General features: G+C 44.4%; 3 protein-coding genes across 11 annotated transcripts in view; 2 read left to right on the top strand and 1 right to left on the bottom strand.

Moving 5' to 3' along the window:
- Positions 1-3758, top strand: part of LOC125919840 (olfactory receptor 10AD1) — a 4336-nt gene extending 578 nt beyond the window's left edge. Inside the window, exons 2-3 of the mRNA XM_049626676.1 lie at positions 3071-3333; positions 3566-3758. Coding sequence (XP_049482633.1) covers positions 3071-3333; positions 3566-3758 — 456 coding nt within the window. The remainder of the gene's footprint in view (positions 1-3070; positions 3334-3565) is intronic.
- A 12243-nt stretch (positions 3759-16001) lies between these two features.
- Positions 16002-18327, bottom strand: CCDC184 (coiled-coil domain containing 184). Its single transcript, XM_049627283.1, has one exon. The coding sequence runs from the start codon at positions 17821-17823 to the stop codon at positions 17236-17238; it is 588 nt and encodes a 195-aa protein (XP_049483240.1). The 5' UTR covers positions 17824-18327; the 3' UTR covers positions 16002-17235.
- The window catches only part of ASB8 (ankyrin repeat and SOCS box containing 8), a 36514-nt gene continuing 30739 nt past the window's right edge, over positions 17625-23399 (top strand). The window contains exons 1-3 of one of the 9 annotated variants that reach the window (XM_049627267.1): positions 17625-17685; positions 19529-19699; positions 21232-21323. Coding sequence is in view for 3 of the 9 variants with exons in the window: in XM_049627272.1 (XP_049483229.1) it covers positions 19627-19699; positions 21232-21323 (165 nt within the window). In the remaining 6 variants the exon portion in view is untranslated. Of the gene's footprint in view, positions 17686-18373; positions 19077-19528; positions 19700-20331; positions 20826-21231; positions 21324-23399 lie in introns of those variants that run through there. The other 8 variants (XM_049627272.1, XM_049627273.1, XM_049627266.1 and 5 more) reach the window with 8 other exon arrangements.

Raw genomic sequence — 23399 nt, 5'->3', positions numbered from 1 at the left:
GAGCCTCCAGGAAAGAGCATTCATAGCTTTCTTTCTACTAGCATCAGTCCTGGAAGATCCTGTTGATGTCTAATGCTCATCTGTCTGATTTCACTTCAAGCATTGTTTTCTCTTAGGCCTTCCTGAGGATAATTTAAGACTTTCATGTTTTTCTTCTATGTTGTCACATCTTTTAAAGGCATAAGTGCACTTAACTCCATTTAATTTTATTCCTACAGTACTTTTACATACTATTCCTAGCCTGAGTTTTGCATACACATTTAGGAGCAAACTTTTCTCTTTCAACTTATCATTGTAGTGTTCTTTTCTTTCTCACATTCCACTCTCATATCCTGAATCCACCCTCATCCACCCCACTCCTACATAAGAAAAAATAGGGGAAGAAGTTAAGAAAAAGGGAATTAGGGAGCAGTGTTGACATTAAGAAAAGTCAGAGAAAAGAAGAAAAAGAAAAACGAAGGATGATAAGCCTGAACCCCATCTTCTTAGCTTCCATTAGCCCATAAGGGAGAACTTTTATGATGGCTTTAAGTGGCTACCATAACACTGCATTCAACTTATGTTTATGCTTGTGGGTTGTTGAGGAAATGCAGGTGAGATAGACCAATCTGTCAAATCCCTTCTAAATCTTCTAGTTTCCTTAAGTAACATGACTGTTTGATATTTCCCTTATGATCCAAGTGGTCAATGCCTCTTCCAAGCTTCTCAGACTATTAGTTTCCTTCCCTGGTATATACTCCAAATTAACTCCCCTCTCCCTACTGCCTTCCTTTTTCCCAACCATCTTTCATTTCATTGCACCTTACTTCCCACCTTAAATAGACATATTTCATTCCCTGTACTTTAAGTAACACCTCTCCACACTATCTCTACCATTGCAGAAGTCTTTCCATTTGCAACCCTAACCCCTCTCACTTCTTCTAGCTTTTCTCCTTAACCAAATTTAGCGTCCCTTGAGAGAGCATTATATTCTTAACCACTCTTTTTTTTTTTTAAATTGCATCTTTCTCATGCCCCTTTCTTAATAATAGGAAAGGGAACAGGTCTGTTATTTTCTGGTGCCACTTCCATAAGATGAATTCACCTCAGTTAGGATTCCCTCAAATAGATGTACTACCCTTTCCATATTATACAAATCACACTACTTTCTGCAATGACTTAAAGCAGTAGCTTCACTCCACAAAATTCTAATCTTTTGAGTCCAAATTGGTGAATCTCTAGATATCAGAGGACATGTGAGAAGCACTTCTTAGTCAGCAAGGAGGAAGAAATGAAACACCACTATAATTGAGAAGAAACAATAAACACAGAACAAAAAAATTTCCATTATCGAAGAGAAATTACACCAGGCAAAGTTAAACAGGAAAGAAAGACTTTATTTAAGACTACTGCAATAGGAGGGGAAGCTGGGTGGCTGCTAGTTGAGCGTCTGACTTCCGCTCGGGTCATGATCTCAGTTTGTGGGTTCAGGCCCCGCATCAGGCTCGCTGCTATCAGCGCAGAGGCCCGCTTCAGATCCTCTGTCTCCTTCTCTCTCTCCCCTTCCCCCTGCTCTCACTCTCTCTTAAAAATAAATAAACATAAAAAAATAATAAAAGACTATTGCAATAGGAGGTTGAACTCAACTCTACTAAAACAAGTGGCTGGAGAGTTCTTAAGAGCTGCAGTAGGGCTACCTGTGTGTGGTGACTGGTTTTACTCAAAGGAAAAGTAAGTTTACAGGTTGTAGTTTTGCAATTTGGAGCAAGATGCCCATTGATGTTGGGCTCCTACCCTCCCATAGAGACTAGGAAATAGGAATGCCATCTTCTTGAGGGTTGCATTTTAAAGGAATGGCTCCCACAAACAATAAGAGACTCTTAACTACAGAAAACAAACTGAGGCTTAATGGGGCAGGGAATGGGTGATGGCATTGAGGAAGGCACTTGTTGGGATGAGCACTGGGTGTAGCGTGTAAGTGATGAAGCACGGGAATCTACTCCAGAAGCCATGAACACACTGTATACACTGTATATTAGCTAGCTTGACAACAAATTATATTAAAAATAAAAATAAAATAAAATAAAAAATAAAATAAAGTAAAATAAAATAAAATAAAATAAAATAAAATAAAATAAAATAAAATAAAATAAAAAAGGGATGGCTCCCAGGTCATTGAGAAAGACTTTCCCTGGGTCTGGAAACTAGCAAAAGGCTTTAAAGGAGATTCATATACATTTCAAAAGGGGCACAGAAAGATTGGCAATTACAAGTTTTCTAAAATAAATGCTCTGAGAAAAGGGGCCAGGGGCCTATACTTAAGATGAAACCTGTCTAAAGTTGTCAAGCAGAAAGGGAAAGGATAGGGTCTTCATGGTCACCATGGAGAACAAAAGAAGTGCTTATTCTTCCCCCTAGGATCTCAGCTTCTTCTCCAAGTTTGAGAATTCCTGTCTCAAAGAGGCTTTAAGAGAAACAAACAAAAAGAAAGGAAAAGAAGAGGGTGCTTTTTGCAAAGTTTCCAAGAAATTTCTTGGCTTTACATTTGCCCAACACTGTTGTACGCTGACATTGTAACAAGACACAGTTCTGGCTTTTAAGCTCAAAGTTTAATAGGGCAATATAATATAATATATTAATGGTAATATAAAGAACAAACGTTGTAAGGGGCCTATACAAAGTATGTTGGGAGGGCAGATAATAACAGCAGCTCACATTTATCAAGCACTTATGTTCTAACAGCTCTACATTTGATCTTCACAATACCCTGGAAGTACATTACCTCCATTTTAAGAGGCAAAACTGGGGCTCATAGAGGTTAATTTGTTCAAAATCACACATTTCAAATGGCATTTCTAAGTGGGCAGCAGTTCCAGAGCCCACATTTAGCGTAAGGATGTAACTGAATAACTGTCCCAAAGAATGGAGCAGGCTGTATACTGAGGAGATGGCATTAGAACTAAGCCTTAAAGAATAAGCAGTGAATTGTAAAGTGGGGTGGGGTGGGGCGGGGAGGCTAGAAGCTGGGGTTGAGTAACTCCAGGTATAACGAACTGCCTGATTCCTTGTTGAAATGCTTTCAACGTGGAAGGTGGAGGGTGAGTATGGCCAGGAATGTTGTAAAATCGGGATGAGCGACCTAAACTGTCTTCTCAAGGGCGAGCACTTTCTCATTCAAGGACCTGGGCTCTGGGAGGCCGGGGCACCAACGGACCTTGCAGGGGCAGGGGCGCGGAGGCAGCGCTCCAACGCCAGAGAAGCCGACGCCTTGGTGGTGTCTCCTCCTTCAGCCTCTGCCCTGGTTCCTGAGCCCGGGAGGCACACGAAAAGCCCCCAGCGACTGCGAAAACGCACGTAAATGCAACAACCAGAAATCACTCCGAAATGACCGTCTCGTCCCAGCCCCCTCACTATCCGTATGCAAAACCACTTGTCGCGGGAGGATGCACGACAAGCCTCTAAGGTTACCACAGTTCAGCCCAGGCCCTGAAAACGTGGGGAGGGAACCCAGGAATTCTAGCTCTGGTTCCAGCTCTTCCAGCCTTCAGGATCCCTCCTAAAACCGACGCCATATTTCCCAATCTAGCATGCCCAAACTACCCATGAGGCTTTGGGCCCTGACCCGATTGCGGAGGGTAAAGAAGATGGGCGTGGTCAGCACTAAACAAACAAACAAACAAAACAAACCTGCGGCCAATCACCCTTCCCCAACTTCTCGGATCACCGTTATGGCAGCCAATGAGCGTCTTCTTGGCCGCGCTGGGGCGGGATTGCGCTAACCTGAAGACCTCCCGGGAACACGAGCTATTCTGGGAGACTAGGCAGCAGCCGCGCGCCCCACGGTAGCTGAGTCTCTTGGGTTTGGAATACCCTCCCAGCTGAGTGGAAATGCTGAAAGGCCGCTCCCCTTTGGTGGAGGATGGGTTGCGCTGGGATGGGATGGGATGGGGGCGGAGCTGGAGGCTGGGCTGAGCATAGATCTTTGCCTATCACGTCGAGTCCTCCTACCTCCTAGCCTAGTCCACCGATCTGTAGCTTCGATATTTTCAGGTGATAGTGAATAATTGTTGGGCTCCTCCTCCCTTCTAGACAACGCCGGTGTCTTCGAAACTTCTTTACCTCCCTTTGCAGTTACTCCAGGAAGCCTTCCTTGACTCCTTCCCCTTTCTGGATTCATTGGACTTTATTTGGGTTCCCTTCATAACCAATGCATTTTCCTAACACTGTTCTCTTACTTCTTTACTTCTCTGTCTTCCCCACTGATATTCATTTATGCGTCCTTAGCATAGTACCTGGAGGTGTTGTAGCGCTATTTTCTCAACGTAGCAGAATCCTGATGTTTTAAACCAAAATAGCAAAACTCTTCTAGTAGGAGTGGAGAGGGAGTGTCCAGAGCCTTGAACCCCCCAAGGAAGCCCCTGAGGCATTCATCATTAGTGACTTAAGCTAAATATTCACTTTAATATCTAGAAATATGGCTTACCCAGGACATGAAAATTAAACATGTCTAGATCCTCTATAGGGAACTCTTAAAGTCTTATCTTTTTGGACTTCCAATTTGATTGCACGTTTGTTTTTATTTTCTAGTCTACAGGCCTAGATATCTCTTTGCCTCTGCAGATCAATTCCTGGCCCTCTTTACCCAGCTCTGGGCTTGGGAGGCTGACCTGCATGGAACCAGGTCAACAGATCCCCTGACCCCTGGCTTTCTATTGGGTTCAGCCAATGAGTAGTATAGGCAGAAGATTAGAGGGAAGTAGGAATGTGAGGTTAGGCTATTTAATCCTCTGGCTCTTTCCCTGTGGCATTGTGGCAAGCTCACTTGAGTCCCTTTAGGTAAGATCTCAGCTCTTGTCATTGTAGCCTTCTCTACTTATCTATTTCTAAGTTGTGGAACTGCATCTCCCATTACCTCTTCAGGCTTAGCCCCTCTAATACCAGATTTGGGGTACTGTAGCTCCTTTCCAATTTCCCTACAACCTACCCACACCGTTATAAATAAACCTTTATGAAATTCCCCAAACTATCCTAATTTGAATATGCCATCTGGTTTCTGGAGATACCTAATATAAGACCATTCTCTTTTACAGAAGTAATGAAACCAGTTTTTTTCAAATGGAAACATTTGGGAGGCTGTATGATGTAGTACAAAGAGCATGGGCTTTGAAGTTAGAGAAAGCTGAGTCTCATGTCATTCAATTATTCATTTGTTTGGCAAATATTCCACAGTCCTGTTGGCCATGGGAGATACTTTAGAGGGTGCTATGGCACTCAGCCCATTCTCCAAGAACCCTCTTCTTCTCCCACTGGGGTGAGCCCTAGCAGTCAAGTTAGTACTATGGAACACCACACTCCATTATCACCACAATCAGTTTAGCAAAGCTAGATTGATTAAGTCCTCTTTCCTAGGAATTTGGAATTGGTATGCAGCAGATATACCCACTTTGGGGCTGGAACAGGCAGATACTCAGATATGGAGCCATTGTCTTCTTCCATGTATGTGAAGAAGCAAAGAAAATTGGCAGGTAGGGAGAATAGATTGAAGTCGGAGGACAGAGAGAAGCAAAGATAGAAAACCATATCTTCAGAGAAAGAGCCTGAGATAATGGTTGCCCTGGTTTCGTCAACCTTGGAGGGCCAATTGCATTTTTGCTCTTGGGTTTTGGAGATAACCTGGCGTCTTTATAATAAACTTTTTTCCCTCAAAATTATTATAGATAGGTTTACATTTCTTGCAACCAAAAAAGTTCTAAGATATCTACCTCATGTGGTTATGGGGATTAAATGAGATGAGGTATTTCAAACATCTAAAATCAGTGCCTCCAAAAATGTATATAGCACCCCATGTGTTCTGAGCATCAAAGGTATCAATTCTTTGTATTTCTTGTTTGGAATAACAAGCCTATTTTGCTGTCAGTATTTTTACAAGTTTTTCCTCATTTCGGCTTTTCTTCTCTAAGTGCTATTCTGTTCATGGTTTAGTGCTGATAAATTTGTGTTTGTGTTTTCCTGTGTTTTGTTTTGAAGTTTTTGTTCCTTGAAGGATTGAGTTCATCATACTCCTCAGTTCATGATACACCATCATTGTGCCTGCAGGGAAAAACCCTCTTGTTTTATGTCTTTATTTCTTTATTCCATCTTTACATTCTATCTCCACTCCCATTCTTCCCCAACAATAGGCAATTTTCTGATGTGTTTAGTGTGTATATTTCTGTTTAAATGTGTTCTTAGAAAATAGTTATTATTTGGTAGGCATGTATTTTTAAATGTATTCCAAAGCTACTGAGTTATAGGTCTCATTCTGTGTCTTACGTTTTTCACTAAGCACTGTTTTTCATCTCCATCCATCTTGCCATATGCTAACATTTAATCTGTTCTTTCACACTGATGCCATGGTGTGCATTTGCCATGTTGTACTTCTCCACTACTCCAGTGATGAACACCCACATTGCCCCCAGCTCCACTTCACTACAAATAACTCTGCAATGAACATCCTCTTATTAGCCCCCTTCTGAACTTGTAAAGAATTTGTTTTATGTTACTTAAGAGAGAGATTACAGGGTTATAGGGTATGAATCTATTTAATGTGTCCAAGTAATGCCAGCTTGCTTTCCAGAAGTGGTGAAACCAATCTTGTAGCAGATTTCCACATCCCTGACATCTGTAACTCTCTAGATTTCTAATTTTTGCTGGTGTGATAGGTGTAAACTAATATATTATTGTTGGTTCAATGTGCTTTTGATTATTGATAGTTTTGATCAAATTTCTATATGCATATTAGCTTTTTCCTATTTTTTAAATTGCCTATTGATATGTTTTGCACCTTTTTTTTTTCTATCTGGTTGCTGTTCATTTGTAGGAGATCCATATCTATTCTAGGCTATTATATCCTTGTCAGTTTTAGACAAAGCAAATAGTTTCTTATTCTGCCATCTACCTATTAGCTTTGTCCATGTTGGCCTTTGTAGAACATAAATCTTTATTTTGTAATCAAATCCCCCAGTTTTTGCCTTATAGTTTGTGCATTTGAAAGTATTGAAATATATGGACTACTCTCTTACTTATGCCTACTCTCTGCATGACATCTCTAAATCTGAGTTCATTGGCAAGGTCCCTGTGATCATTCATTCCAGTCCTCTTCATTGGACTCCAAAGCAATTGTACTGACTAAATTTTATTCTTAAGAGAACGCCATCTTCTTTGAGCCTTTTCCCCCTATAGAGTTGCAGGCTATAAAAATCATACCTTCTAGTTACTTGAAGTCAGGCTTCCAGTAGCCCTGGACTACCTCTTACCGTACTTCCTTGGCTATCAGGAAGAACCAAAATGCAATAGTTATTTTCAATATTTTCCTCACCCTCATTTCACCAATCAATTCCATCTTTGTGGGTCAGAATCTGACCCGGAATCATCTTTCCTCTGCCATCTTCTTCCTTCTGAAGGATTCTATTACATTAAATCAACTTCCCCTCACTTCTGGAACTTCTTTGTGCCAGTTTCATAATTTGTTCCTGGCATTTATAATCCAGTTCATCTGTTTTGGTGGAATCTAGCACATTTTTACAATAATATTGCTTCTTTTCCTCTCCTTTACCTTCACCTAAATAATTCATTTCCTGTTTCCACTCTCAAGGATATAAAATCCCATAAGACTGTCTTCATGATGTAAAGTGCTACTCTTTTATCATTTTCTTTGTTTTTTATTGTATTCCTCCGCTTACTTTCTTATGTCTCTTTCCTTCTTCCATTCCCTACACTTTTTCTTCCTCTTTTCCTTTCTGAATTTTATAAATACTAAGAGCAGGGGCTGACTTTCTGTAGATCACAGCAAAGAAGCTGCTTATGTTCCCACATATATGTGGTGTGTATCACATGACTGCCAGTTCCTTTCCAGCTGCACATCAGATCCCAATTGTTTATTTGGAACAATGTACCGCACCTTTTCTCACTGCCGTGTCCCAGACATGAGTCCCACCCTACCAAGTTTCTTTATATCTGTGAGAATTTATTTTTCTCATTGTACGAAATCTCAAGTTCTATTTGTATATTACCTGTACTTTGTGCACTGGTGTAGAGGCCATAAGTATTTTTCCCCAACCTCTTTCTACTTACTTTTTCCAGAGAAGTATGAGATGCCAGCTCAGCTACTGCTTTTCTTCCAATGTTGTACTTGATGTCCTCTGTAGTATAAATTTTTGTGGGTTTTCTCAGCATTTCTTTACTTTTGTCCTCTCCATTTTACCTTGTTTCCCCCACCCCTTGGCCCCCATCACACACATACACACCATTTCCATTTTAAAATTGAAGTACCCTTAATTCAGTTGACAATGCTCAAAGAAAACAGATTTTCCCTTCAATATTCTGAGAAGTACTCTCTCCCAATTCGAGAGCACACAATTCCCTTATCATTAGACTATGAGAAACTTAAGGGCAGAGACCATGACTTCTTAGAGTCTGCCCCAGTGCCTACCACCTTCCATGATACATAGTAGGCAGTTGGTAAATACTTGTTGGCAAATTGACTCAGTCATGGTTTCCTTCTTGGGTGTCTTTTTTCCTTCATGCTTATAAGAATTATTCACCTGCTCTAAAGGAATGTTGACTTGCCCTTTTTATTATTGAAGCTGAACCACCAGTTAGTATATTATAACTACTAATAGCAGAGATGGGGCACCTGGGTGGCTCAGTCAGTTGAGAATCCTACTTCAGCTTAGGTCATGATCTTGTGGTTCATGGGTTTGAGCCTGCTTCAGATTTTTTGTCTCCATCTCTCTCTGTCCCTCCCCCACCTCAAAAAACAAATAAACATTAAAAAAGAATTACTTGTAGCAGAGAAAGGTACAGTACCATTTAATGGGTTAAAAAAACAACACTGATCTATATAATTTAGACAGAGTTCTGGTTCTGATATTGTCATTAACTATGCAACCTTGGGTATGTCATCTCATCTATTTCTTTAGTTATATGCAATGGCATCATATATTCACTGCAGGAGACTACACTTTTTTATAACGTGCTTGGAGTAGAATAAAGTAAATTTCTCTCATCCAGGCACTAAATGGGAGAGAAACTATTTTTCTCAAAATAAGAGAAAGAATTTGCTTGTTACTCTGGAGCAGGCAGGAGGAAGAAGAGAGTAAAGGAAGGATAGGGTAGAGGAGCCTGTGAAAGGCATAAACTCCTCAATGGGAACTCTCCTTGTGATCACTTCTCCCTCATCTTTTTTTATTCAAGTCTACAGTAAAAAATTTTCAGTGCCCAGTAAGGTTATATTTGTTATTGAAACCAGTGAAAGGGCTGTTTTATGTGTCCCAGAGCTGATAAGAAGTCAAACTGAGGCAGCTTGCATGGACTCGGGATTGTGGATGCAGAAAGAAGCAAAAGCAAAATAAACCATAAGACGCTACAGGCATGTATGGAATCCTGTGGAATTCCCAGATTTTGGCATTTGAATTTGGACCAAATTTAATCAGATCTCTAAGGGACATAGCAGTCTCTTCAGACATCTGAGTTATACATAAAATGGTTATATCAGGGTGCCTGGGTGGCTCAGTCGGTTGATCATCCAACCCTTGATTTTGGCTCAGGTCATGATCCCGGCGTCATGGGAATGAGCCCCACGTTGGGCTCCATGCTAAGCATGGACTTAAGACTCTCTCTTTCTCTCTCTCTCACCCTCTCTCTCCCTCCACCCCTCTCCCCTGCTCATGTTTGTGCTCTCTCTCTCTCTAAAATAAAATAAAAATAACACATAAATAAATAAAATGGCTATATGATCATCACTAAGATTTCTTTCAGCAGTAACACTTTTGAAGATTCTAAGAGATGGGGACATTTTTTTTATTACCAGTTCTAAAATTCTGTATTTTTTTAATTCTATATTTAAGGCTCAAACATTTATTTCTGATTATAAGGAAGTTCCCATGCTACTGATCTCATCAATTCCAAATATACTTCCCACTCCCCCATTTTAACACTTCTGAAATGGGATGTGTCTCATAATCAGTAATCAATGTCAGCTTACAATTACTGTTGGCCAAGCAGCAGTCATGACATTGTTGTCATTGCCTACACATGCCTGGGCCTAGTTGTTATTCTAGGTGGTATGACTGGAAATCTACAACCCCTTGATGTTTCAGTTAATTGACCATTCAAGGACCATTTGAAGGAATATTAGTTCTGGTTGTTGTCTGAAAATATTCCTTGAACACTTTCTGGCAAGATCAAAAAGTTCCAGCTTTAAAACTTGCAGAATAGATTTTTTTGGCCTGGAATAAATTGCCAGAGACAATAGGGAAGCTCTCTTTTTAAGAAATGCTGCTTCGCTAACACTCAAAATGACCCAGAGAATATAATGTTTGGAAAAATAACAGACATCAACAACCTTGAGTCAAAAGTGATTCAGAAGTGTCAGACTCAATATGAAGAAATTATAAGAATTCCATAATGACTTTAAATTATATTTGTGTGCTTTGGAGTGATACAAAAAAAAAAAAAAAAGCCCATCTCTTTCTAAATAAGTCTGTCTAAATAAACTTTTTTTTTTAATTTTTTTTTTAACGTTTATTTATTTTTGAGACAGAGAGAGAGAGAGCATGAATGGGGGAGGGTCAGAGAGAGAGGGAGACACAGAATCGGAAGCAGGCTCCAGGCTCTGAGCTGTCAGCACAGAGCCCAATGAGGGGCTTGAACTCAGGGACGGTGAGATCATGACCTGAGCCGAAGTCGGACGCTTAACCGACCAAGCCACCCAGGCGCCCCTAAATAAACTTTTTAAACAGAATAAAATTTTTAAATAAAATTGATAAAGCATAGTGAATGTTTAATTGGCAGTGTTTTTTTTCTTTCTTAATGGCACCTAAAATAATTATGTGTCACAATTGATGATGCCTTAAAGTCAATAACATATGGTAAATACTTAAGAGAATATAAAAATTAGAAAGAAGTTCCGGCCCTCAAGATATTCATAATCTGGAAGGGGGAATAACAAGCACATAAATAACAGAAGTGAGTAAATAAACAATAGAAGTAAGGAAAATATAATAATTATCCCCAAAAGAAGTACCAACAGAAAGATTTGGATATTCATGGGGTGCCTGGGTGGCTCAGTCAGTTAAGCTTCTGACTTCAACTCAGGTCATGATCTCATGGTTTGTGGGTTCAAGCCCTGAGTCCAGCTCTGTTCTGACAGCTTGGAGCCTGGAGCCTGCTTGGGATTCTGTGTCTCCCTTTCTCTCTGCTCCCCTGCTCATGCTCTGTCTGCCTCTGTCTCTCAAAAAAAATAATAAACATTTTTAAAAGTTTAAAATAAAAGATTTAGATATTTAAAGGAGGAAGAGATCACATTGGGAAAGACTCCATGAAGGAAGTAGCATTTGAGAAGGACCTCAAAAAACTGGTAGGATTCCAACTGGCAGAGACAGAATGGAGCAGGAAGAGTAAAGAGAATGAGCAAAGAATCAGATGTGGGAAAGTGGGAATTTCTGGGGAATGGTAAATAACTTATTTTGACTACAGGGTTTGTTTAACCTTTTCGTTTTATAGGTCTCTTTAAGAATTGGATGAAAGCAATGAATTGAATTCCTAGAAATAAAAGCACAAATTAATAATCAAAAAGTTTTACATACCCCTTCTGGGGACTTAACCATTTGCAGGTAGCATAAGAGAGAGAAGAGGGAAAAGCAGCCTTCCCAGACCCCATGAGAAGCTGGTACAGGTGACCAAGGCTGCAGAAATCCCTTTTCTAGAGGAGAGATTTGCATCTGACTGCACTTGGGAAGAATGACTAAGAGAAATGGAATCAAGGGCCAGGAGGGACTCGTCCAGTCTACTCATCCAAAGATTAAAAGAACTGGGATACCCTTGGGAATCATTTCTAGCTGACTGGATGATACAGACTTCCAAAGATGGAATGTTGGCTAGAAAGCGTACCTGGGAAATAAATGTATGGGTTAAAAAAAAGTATGCCAGGGTCTTATCCAAGGGGACCTTGACTCCCTACAACCACTGGATTTTATACTTAATTCAGGAAGTAATAGGGACATGATGTAGATTTCTGAGGAGGATAAATATTCAGAGCTGTGGTTTAGGAAGACTTACCTTCAGGATTATAGGTATGTGAGAGGCCAGGGGAGACCAGTTAGGAGTTTATTGCAGTTGGTTTTTATATTGTTCAAATACATTCTATTTATTCAGCTTCCCCTGCCACCCACTATTTGGCAAAGAGCCAGGCCTTTAGTAAGCATTTGGTAGGCCTTGCTGAATTGAAAGCCATAAATTCAGAGGGTCTCCTTGTAATGTCCCTATTCCTCGCCAGGTGGCACCATGACAGCATTATTTACAGAGCCGACTTCCTTCCACAAGCACAGTGCTTCCAAGCAGAAAGGCTGTGCTTCTGTGAGGGAATTTACCTTCTGGGGACAATCTAGAAGTTGGGGGGAAGTGGTAGTTGGGATAAAAGATTCAAGAATACTCCTTTTGTACTTCTATATAATTTCTTACTGTCACAGAGTATTTTGGCTGAATTTCTATCCCTAGGCATGTACCTGTGGAAAGGTGCCTAGGAAAACCTGCCTTTGCAAAGATGCAGTTTTCTGTCTTGTGAGAAGTATAAAATTGAGTATATAGGGGAAAGAACTGTTTCTTAGTTCTGGGAAAACTTCTAAGTGAGCCATTTCATTACACATATCAAGCAGAGACCATAGTCTGTGGTAACACATAAAAATGCATATTTATGTTGGAGGCCATTTTGCATCTCTTATAAAAATAAGTATTGGGGTGCCTCGGTGGCTCAGTCAATTAAGCATCCAAGTTGATTTCAGCTCAGGTCATGATCTCCCAGTTCATGGGATCGAGTCCAGCATCAGGTTTTGCACTGACAGTGCAGAGCCTGCTTGGGATTCCCTCTCTCCCTCTCTCTCTGCCCCTCCTCCGCTCACATGCCCGTGCTCTCTCGTGCTTGCTCTCTCTTAAAACAAATCAACACTTAAAAATAACAATAATTATTTCTCTAGAACAGAATTTAGCTGTACCAGGCTCAAGTTGTACCTTATTTCTATGAAGTTGTAGGTCTTTTCATTTTGAGATTAAGAACTAACTCTGAGAGGGGCGCCTGGGTGGCTCAGTCGGTTAAGCGTCCGACTTCAGCTCAGGTCATGATCTCACGGTCCGTGAGTTCGAGTCCCGCGTCAGGCTCTGGGCTGATGGCTCAGAGCCTGGAGCCTGCTTCAGATTCTGTGTCTCCCTCTCTCTCTGCCCCTCCCCCGTTCATGCTGTGTCTCTCTCTGTCTCAAAAATAAATAAACGTTAAAAAAAAAAAAAAAAGAACTAACTCTGAGAGATTTCCCTTAGAAATCAATATCCGAAGCAACAGAGTTATGGTGAGTTACATGCAGTGCCATGTTAGGCCCCGACATAAAGTGCAGCACAAAGCTTTGGGGGGACAGGGTGCATCTCCTCACCTTTACACATCAGCAGTGCTCTGGCAAACTCCCAAGTATGAGAAGACTTGGAAATAATGGGAGACAGGATTCTTAGCACATTTTAATGTGTGTTGATATAATTTGAACTTGTTGCATAGGTGGTGAATAATCAGATTTATGTGAAGATTTCAATTCAAAGTAGGAAATACTCTGGAGGTCCCAGGAGGCAAAGGTGCAATACAGTACCAGTTCGGCAGGGTAATTTCTTCTTTGGTATTTTTCAAGTTAAAAAGCCTCATTATTCTTTAGCTCAGTGATTCTTTTTTACTTAATTCTTACCTTTAAGAATTACATTGAAACAACAGATATCTCTAAGGAATATTGATACTTACAGAATTTTGCATTCAATTTCAAGAAGCTGTGTCCCGGCGAAGTTCAACAGGGACCCTGTCCATGAGTCCCAGGTTAGGAATCTCACCTGAATCTCACTCATCAGGAGCATCCCAAAGGAGAAATGCAAGAGGAGGATAGGGAATAGGGAGAAATAAGATGATGGGAGAACAACTGTGCTGCCCCCCTAGGAGATGCTGGTGCAGGTGACTTTAAAAAGCTGAAGGACTGTTTTTTTCTGGGGGAGATTTTAATCTGGACTTGGGAGGAATAGCTGGAGAACTTTTAGGAGGCCCAGGGCTAAGGGACTTATGACATGTTTAGGACAGTGGGCATAGGAAGGAGAACTGAAATGGAGCCAAACGGTAAAGAGCTCAACCAGACCTATAGAGCCTAATGGGCTAAACTGCTTGTGATTCCTGTCAGACTCTGCAGAATCTGAGCCACAGGACACAGGAAAGAGGCACAAGAATGAAGCCATGGTGGGGAATACCCGGGAGCATTGGCTCCTTCCTCTCAAGAAGCAGGTCCAGAAGGCCATCTTCTCAGTGCCATCATTATGTTATCGTCCACTAGACTCTGCTGAGAGCCACTAACCAAAACTTGAACTTCCATTTCTTATTCTGAGAAGATGAAAAGAGACCAAACCTAATGCTATTTCCTTTTCAGGACTCTGAGACTCTTGACTGGGGAAATAAGGGGCCTGAAGATCTAAATAACAGAGCAATTAACACAGCAGTTCCAATTTAGGGTTCTTTAAGTCAGAAGACCTGGGTTTAAGTCCTCGTTCTTAAAGCCAGCTAAGCTAAGCCAAGCACTAGCTGTGTGACCTTGAGAAAGTCTTGGCGTCTGTTTCTGAAACTGTTAAGTGAGAATAAAAATAGTGCTTACTTCTTGTTGGAGATAAAAGTGAACAGTGTCTGGCACACTGTAAATGCTCAATAAGTGACAGATGTTATTGTTATTGGTGTTGAATGCTGGAACTATAACAGGAAACTATCTCCCAGCCTTTGGGGATAGTTCCCCACAAATATGCTTCAGCTACCCTCTCTAGGGCCCCAGCACACGATCCCCAACCACTGAACAACCCACAGCTTCCTCTGGTTATCCTATGTATACAGGGCTGGCCCCGAAAATCTTTTTGGCCTGTAACTGCATGACATTTATGATGAGGCCCATATCACCTCAGGAATCTCATCATACGCCTTTATATGATTCTCCTGAAAGTTAAAGAGTTCATTAGACAGGGAAGGATTATATAAAAAGAGAGCTTCTAGCACCTTCTCAAGGTAGTTTTGTTTTCCCAGAGGAGCCAGTCACTACCATCCCCATCCCAAGAAAACTATAAAAAAAACTAACATTTGCACAAGAATTTCTACAGGTCTAACAACTTCTTGTCCCCATTTTACACACGCAGAAATTAAGTCTCAAGCAGTAAACCAAGTCTCAAACAGTCATTCAGTGTTGGAACTGAAATTCAAACCCAGATCTGTGATTCCAGTGCTCTTTCAACCTCTCCACAGCAACCAGTAGCAAGAACACACACACACACACACACACACACACACCATGCACACCACACACACACACACACAGAGCATTCCAACTCATTCTTCTCCCAAATTTGTTTGGGACAGACTTGGGAAATTCCATTGCCCAAGGGAGCAGACTATAGCTGATGTCAGTCTAAGCTCCACGGGGAATACCTTACCAGCGGTCTCCACTAGAGGCCTGAGGCAGTTATTTGTGGTTTCTTTTGTGATGTGTCACTCTACTCCCAGAGATCCCGGGCAATCCCTCCCAAACAATACCCACAATACCCCATCCCTAACCCTCCCATGGAACAGGTGTCATGCCTGCCATTCCAGGACTCAGATTTGGAAGTCATCTCCCAGGGACCAGGTGCTTCACTGAAAAGAAGTCACTTGCACACCTGGAGTTCAGCTACTAAAAACTGCTGTTAGTTTGGGAGTCTCAACACATACCCTCTCCTTCTCCCCTGTCCAGCTTGAGTTCAAAGTCCAGGATGGAAGGGAAAGTAGGTTGAGTTGGCAGTGCATGTCCTGACCAGTGCAGGGTCAGTCAACTCCTTGGAACCGGAGGTAAGGAGAGAGGAGGGAAGGCATGGCTTGTGCAGTCCCAACTAAGCCCTGGTCCATGTAACGGGCCCAGAAGCCCCACCCTGACATCCCCCTAGTACCAGTCAGCAAAGAGGGGAGATGACGCCTCTTTATTAAGGTTAACACCAAGGAAAGCATTGAGAAGGAATACACAGTGGAGGAGAAAGGGCACACAAAGTCACTACTCAAGGAGGTGGAAGGGAGGCACATCAGTTAAGAACCTCAGGACAGCCACATGCTCCATGCCCTGGTTGTGAGGGAAAAGAGGAAAGGAGAGGGGAAAGCGCCATGATAGCCTGGGGCTCACAGAAGGGTCTGAAGCCCCCTGAACCTAACACCAGAGCCACAAGCCCTGCCCCTCAGGGCTCACACACTACTGCACAAGTCGACGTACGTAACACACACAAGACATTATGGAGGCAACACCGAGAGGCAGCGGGCAGGGACAAATTGACAGGAAAAGGAACTGAAGTTAAGCAGGTGTAGCCAGGAGAGAGACAGTTTTTGGCTGCAGCCTCCAAGAGTCCCTCAAACGTCCCCTAAATCTGGGCTGCTGCTGAGCACCCCCAAGTCTCTGCCTGTGTACTGGGCTCTTTGTTCTCTAAGCCCCAGTGAGTGGATAAAGCAATCCCAGATGAAGTCAGTGACAAGGCAGGATCCGCTCTGCATGCAAAAATCCTAGAGGTTGAGCTATTATGTCTTCATGCACATTCATAGCCAGCTCCTCCCAGCCCAGGGGCCCTTGGAACCCCATTCACTTAGATTCCTAGGGCTGCAGTTCCCTCCTCAAGCTTCCTTTACCAATCAGCAGCCGCAGAGATCTGTGAGGGGGAGAGGCTTCTGCAGAGCGCTGAATATCTTGGATTTCAGCAGAAGGGTAAATTTTCTGTTGCCAGAACAGAATACCCTCAATTCCTTAGTTTCTAGGTAAATCGTTAAGAGATTATTTGCCATAGTCCTAGATAAGTCCTTTTTCAGAATAGAAAAAGCAGAATTTTATTTACACAATTCAGGGGTTCTCCTGTTGGCCGGGGAGGGGGAATGGGCAGGGTAGGGGGTGGAAGGGAGTCCAGAGATGGGCGCTTCCTCTCCCGGAACCTCACCTTTCCGCAGTTTGCTACGTCTCCCTCGGTTGGGCAGAAGGGATTCTTGACGCTCCCAAAGTCCTTCACCCTATAAATCCTTCCTCGAGGGAGTCTCTCTGCCTGACCCACATGAGCAGCGGTCGGAGTGAAGCATGCTGCACCGCACCGTTCAGTCCCCTCGCGTCATGCACTCGGAAACCCAAAGCCAGCCCGGGAAAGTAGTGCCCCCTCGGAGTCCCCTCACAGAGAGGCCTCGCCCTCCAGCTGCAGCAGGGTAATGTCGGGCAGATCGAGGGGCTCCACAAGTGGCCCGTCCCCCCCAAGGAGACCAGCACAGGGGCTCTCGGGGCGCTCACAGTGACTAGTGGGTGTGGCGGAGCTGGGCATCTCCTTCTCCTCTTCTTCATCGTCGTCCTCGTCCTCAGGATCGCGACCCAGCAAACCGCTGTCCCCGATCCCAGGCGAAGGGGTCTCCGGCTCTTGGCGGGCACCCGGGAAGCTCCCCTTGCCGCCGACCACGCCCAGACCGCCCTGGCGGGGCGCCGTGGTCATAATCTGGCACATGGAGACGATGGCCCGCTGGTTGGCGCACACGTCGTCCGAGAGCACCTGGATGTGCGAGGCCTGCTCGTCCAGGGCCCCCCGCATGGCCCTCACGTCCTCAAACAGGGCCTGCAGCTGGGCCTTCAGGTGCTCCATCAGTTCCTTCATGCCGCCGTTGTACTCCCCGGAGATCACGTCCCCCACGGCCGGCACGGTGGACACCTCCAGAGGTGCCGGCATGTCGCCGCCGTCCTTGGTCATGATCTCCAGCAGACCGTCCTCCATTGAATGGCAGAAGCGGGCGGTGGCGGCTCTGGGTCCGGTCCAGCCCGGCCTCCGGGGTTGGGGGGTGAGGTGGGGGAGAGGGACGGGGAAGGGGGAGAGGTCCCCGGAGGGGCGGGGAGGAACCGAGGGCAGAGGAGGCTCCCGAGAGGGCAGGGAGCCGACGTGAGGAGACGAGTCCCGGGCGGAGGGCGCGGGCAGGATCGGGGGAGGCCGGAAAGAGCCGGCGGGACGAGGACCCGGCGAGAGTCCCGGGCCGGCGACTCTCCGGCTTGCCCCGGGGCGAAAGCGCCCAGACCTGCCTCGCCTCCCGAACTGCGCCCGTGTCAGCGCCGCTCTCCCGGCGCCACGAGCTGCGAGGACCCGCGGGTTCTCTGGGTCACAGAAGCGCTCGCGGAGGGGCCCGGGCGGAGGCCAGCAGCGGGTACCGCTCGGGAATACCCCCGGCCATTAACGGGCAGCGCCCGCGAGTGTGCTTGGAGTGGCAGGGGCGGGTCTCCCGGCCTCGCCGCGGATGCTCCCCTGTTTCCAAGGCGACGCACGGCACGTAAATGACGTGTGTCTCCATGGCAACCAGGAAGTAGGGAAGAAAAGGAAGGATGGTTGCGAAGCTGCAGTGGGGCTCGGGAGTCGGAACGGGCGGGTGGGGCAGGAGGGGAGGGGACGCCGCAGTGGCCTCCGCTGAGTGGAGAGAGCGTGTGGCTGCGATGTTTAATCGGGAAGCATGAGAGAGCAGTTTGCTGCATGAAACCCCAGGTCGGGGAGACATCGTCCCTCCCCCCGTCTGGGTGCTAGACCCTGAGCGCGACCGCCTTGGAAGGATTTTCACCCACCCGCAATCCTTTCTCAGAGGACGGCGCCAGAGCCGGGTCCTGCTTCTGTGTCCTCCAGCCGTCCGCAGGAGAGCAGAGAGGGTGGAGAGGCCGACGCTGGTCCCAGACTGGAACTGGGGCGCCGCGGCGCCCCGGCGGTGCAGAGGGTGGGGAGGGCACTACGCAGGGTGTCTGTCGCCTTTCCCTCCGGCTCCTGCAGTGAATCAGCCCTCGCCTCGTGGTTAGCACAGAAGCTAAGAAAGGGTGGGATTCCCTCCCGTCTGAGATGAGCCCCAACCGTTCCTACGGCACTGGGAGTTTCTGCAGGATGGTGGGGCAAAGTACTTAAGTTTTGAGAACGAAAGCTCCATAAGGGCAGAGATTTTGTGTCTCCGCGCCCTCAACCGCGGAGTCCCCAGCACCGAAAATAGTGCCTGGCACGTAGTAAGTAAATGCTCTCTGTGTATGTTGAACGAATATTTTAACAAGAACCACCATGCCCCCGTTCCCTCATCCAGAACTCCGCAACCCACACAGAGTTGAGTTTAGGAGACCTGAATTCAATCTTGTTTCTGCCATTTAATTCAGAAGCCTTGGATAAATAATTTTCCTGATCTGTTAGGGCATTGGACTGGGTAGTCTAGATTATTCCTAACTCCGAATAACATTCTGCATCAGCTCACAGGTAAAAGGGTAAACTGTTGGCTGTGTGTGGAAGGGATGGGTAAGGACATGGGGGGATGGGTGTGAAGGCAGTTTCCCCTCCGCAGGCCCAGTGGCCACGTACAGACACACTGAGTGTCTCAACCTTTGTGACAACTCCTTTCCCTATTGGACAGATGGAGTGGGGAAGGGGGGTGGGTAAGAAAGAAAATTTGAATTTAATATATTTACAGATGACTTGAGATTGAGAAGCAAAAGCACCTGGTCAGCAGCATACTAACGAGTAAATGACCCTATTAATTTGGAGACGCCAAGTGGCCGGAAACTAAAAATGAATTTCATGAGAAGACATAAATCTAAGGAGGAGAAACAAACTGTATCACTTCAAGATGGGGAAGAGCTAGGTACAGCTGAGTGTTTTGCACACTAGTAGTTCAGCCTTAGCAAACGTGTTACCTTTGGGTTTCCCTGGTAAGGAAGAGTGGGGCTGACCCAAAGAAACTTTCCCAGTGCTAAAGAACCGTTTGGCTTATGCCTGTTTCACTATTAAAATAGAAATAAGTGGGGAAATAACCTAAAAGTAGAATATTTAACCTAAGGCATTGCCGATATAATCAAGTACTTAACAGCCTTTCGAAATTTGTTTTCCCAAAACAACTTTATGAACAAATCAAAACCCCTACGGTGTGATATTTCCTAAAATAAATGATGCAGTCCTATTTGCTTGCTCATTCCTTTCTCCATTCCCCCAAACTTGTGGCTCTCTCACCTTGGTTATTACTTCTGCCTCCACCCTGTTCCCCACGGGTTATTCCTAAAGCTTAGGAGACGACAGAAATATTTGGCTTTCCTAAGCACAGCCAAAGTGGACTAGTATTTACCAGAAAAAAAAAAAAAGACTTTTACCAGAAAAACTATAGGAAAACTAGAAACAGAGACAACACACACACACACACACACACACACACACACACACACAGAGCTGAGCTTCTACAGCATAAGCTTCTAATCATAAGATAGCAAGCATATTCTCAGGGCATACAGGTTCAACCCCACTGTTCATCCTTTCCTGGAGAGTTCTGCTATAGCCAGAAAAGACATGAATTGCAGGTTTTTTGCCAGGGTCTGTGACTTCACATTCTTGATCAGCACTTCACGTGGTTGATTTCATCTTGCCAGCTTTCTCACCTTTCAGGCGGGTCCCTGCCTTCTACCTATAAAGAGTAACCCTGTCCCTAGTATAGGGCCTCCCATCTTAGCTTTAATCTTACATTAAACATAGTCCCCATATAGTGAGAGCTGGGTTATGTCATCATACAGGGCTTTTTGCCACTATTGTTGAGGATACCATGTATGTTAAGGCTTTCGAGCATAAGATTACATCATGCTGCCCAGAGATGTTAGCATGAAGTCTGCTGAGAGTACAGGGGGTCTGAGCCTAGAGGGAGGGGAAATTATTGGAGAAGCACAAAAGAACATGGGAGACAGGTGCAGAGATCAAGGGGTGTGACTGATCCAGTCAAGTTCCAGGTCAGACATTTGAGAGCCAAGGGTAGGCAGGAAGTTGGGGAGTGGACTAGTAGCAGGACTTGAAAATGTAAGGAGGAGACAATCGGTGCATCAGATTCAGAACCAGATCATTTTAGGAATTGTGTGTAAAAATGGGACTAGGGAAAATGGGAGAAGGGTCTAGCCTCTGAAAAATAAGAGCGACAGATGCAGAGAGTGAAGGAACCTCAGTCAACTGGCCGGGTTTCAGGGCTGGGACCTCTGGACACCAGTGCCCTAGGGTTTGTTGAGTGGGTCCATTCCCATGCAAAAGAGGGCTGAATGGGTACTCTGGCCATGTCATTAGAATATTCACACATATCATGTATGCCACATAGCAAAAAATAATAATAATAATAATAACCCCTGTCTTTCTCTTACCTTCCAGAAACCACCTTAGTTGTTCTATTCCTTCATCCCAGTCTCATGAGCCAGTGGAGTGAAGAGATTCCATGGAGCATAGATACAGGTCTCCATCAGGTACACCTAGTTCCAAACATCACAGCCTCACTAGAATGGTAATTGTCAGTAGTCTCTGCCATTTTCCTCTAACTGGCGTCCAGTTTATTTCCAGTTTCTCTTTTATATAGCTGGTATACTTTTTGCACTATAACTCCAACAGCCATGATGAAGATGCTCACTTGACCCAGATCTAGAGTGATGATCAAAATCAAAGTAGAACTGACTGCTATACCTTAGGTCCACGATCCCAGACAGTACTCCCCAGATGTAAGTCTTATGGCATTGAGTTGCCTTATGGCATCTCAGCATGATGTCACATTCAAAAGAAACACATCCAATAGCCAAAAAGAATTAAAAAGAAATTTATATTAATCTCTTGGACTTTATTATAGTTTTTTATTCTTTATTTATTATTTATTATAGTTTATTATAGTCTCTGGGAAAACTCTAAAGGAATTTGCATTCCCAGCACAGAGCAAAAGATCTTCAACTTTTCTTCCCTCCTTCTCTATTCATCTTGTACATCGTGACATAGCTGTAGCTGCCATCCCCTCTCCTTTCTCTGCAGACACCCCCAAACTTTCTCTCAAGCCTGGCCTTTGTTTTCTCATTCCCCTGCTTACTTCACTTCTTGGATGTATTCTTTTTCTCTTCTGCAGGAAGGAACTCCTGGTCCTTGTTTCAGCTCCTTTGATTTTGTTCTCCATTCTGCACCATTCTCAGTGACAGGGGTCTCCTTCCTAGGGGGCAAGAAAGACTGAGAACACCCATTGTTGTGAGTTTGGTCTCTCACCAAACTCTGCCTGGTGTTACAGACAGTCTGTTTTTCTCATTTCCTTTACTCTTGTACAGAGAAATGGGCATGGTACTTTGCAAGGACTTTGAGCTAGTATGAGCCTCCAGCTTGGAGAGGGTGTCCAACCGTCCACACTCTCAAGAACTCTGTTGTCACAGACATGACCATGAGGTTAGACACACACACACACACACACACACACACACACACACGCACCTATGCACCCACACCCTCTCTTAAGTCTGAGCAAGACTTCCAGTGGCTTGCTCTATGCCCTTTAACTATTTTTAGGAGTCTTAAAAAGACCATTCCCCCTACATTTCTTTCTCTTCCATATCAGCTTTACTCAAAGCAAGAATTCCAGGGGACCTTCCAACTTCTTATGCAGTCCGAATTTCCACTACAAATAACCCGTCATTCCAATTAAACTTGTTGTGCTGGTGTTCACCCTGTCTCCCCTTTCTGCATTACCCACTGCAACAGCTTCTTTGTGGCAACACCAGCAGAGGCTTATTTCTTCTCTCAGTGTATTATGTCCAATCATTTATCATGTGCCACTCTGGCAGGACTAGTTCCAGTCCAAGTGTTGCTGGGTAGTTGGCCACAGACTGGCATTCGGGGCTCTGGGGCCACCCATGATGCCTGGTACAGGGCCTCATGCACCCTCCATCATTTCCATGTGTTTTCTGCACCCAGAAAGTTGCCAACAGCTCAGGGACTGGTTTGGCCCCAAGTCAGAATCCTCAACAGGCACTGATGATGCTTTACCACCCGAGAACACTCATAATTTTTGGTGCCATAGGACAATTTTGCTTGACAAATTGCCTCTCCCAGAGTATCGGTCCAATTTGGAGGAAACTCTAAGCATCTGGGCAGGGTATGGACTCTGGTATGTCTGCCCTTCCATTTAAAGGAATGTATAGAAATATAGTGTTCCTCTATACTGACTTATGCAGACTTCCCAGCCTCTTCCCGCCTGTTGTATCCTGAGAAAGTCTGTAGTATTCTATTGTAGACAACTCATACAAAATGTTGTGGTCTCACTCTTACTGTTACATCTAGTTATGCTCTCTCTCCATACCTCTCAGAGACCCTAAAATGGTATCAGAGGTAGCTTTACCACTTCCTTTTTGCTACGAGGTAGTATCCCAAGGATAAGCAAAGCATTGCCAACTGCATTCTAGCAGCGACTGTGAGGGTGCACTATGCTTCCATTCCATTGCACACATGTGGGGACCACACTACTATTCGTGATGGTGTCACACACTGGGTCCCCAAAAGGTGACCCACATCCTCAA

Source organism: Panthera uncia, chromosome B4, assembly GCF_023721935.1.
Source record: "Panthera uncia isolate 11264 chromosome B4, Puncia_PCG_1.0, whole genome shotgun sequence".
Lineage (NCBI taxonomy): Eukaryota > Metazoa > Chordata > Mammalia > Carnivora > Felidae > Panthera > Panthera uncia.
Note: the sequence above shows the minus strand (reverse complement) of the source record. Positions and strands in the feature narration are given on the sequence as shown.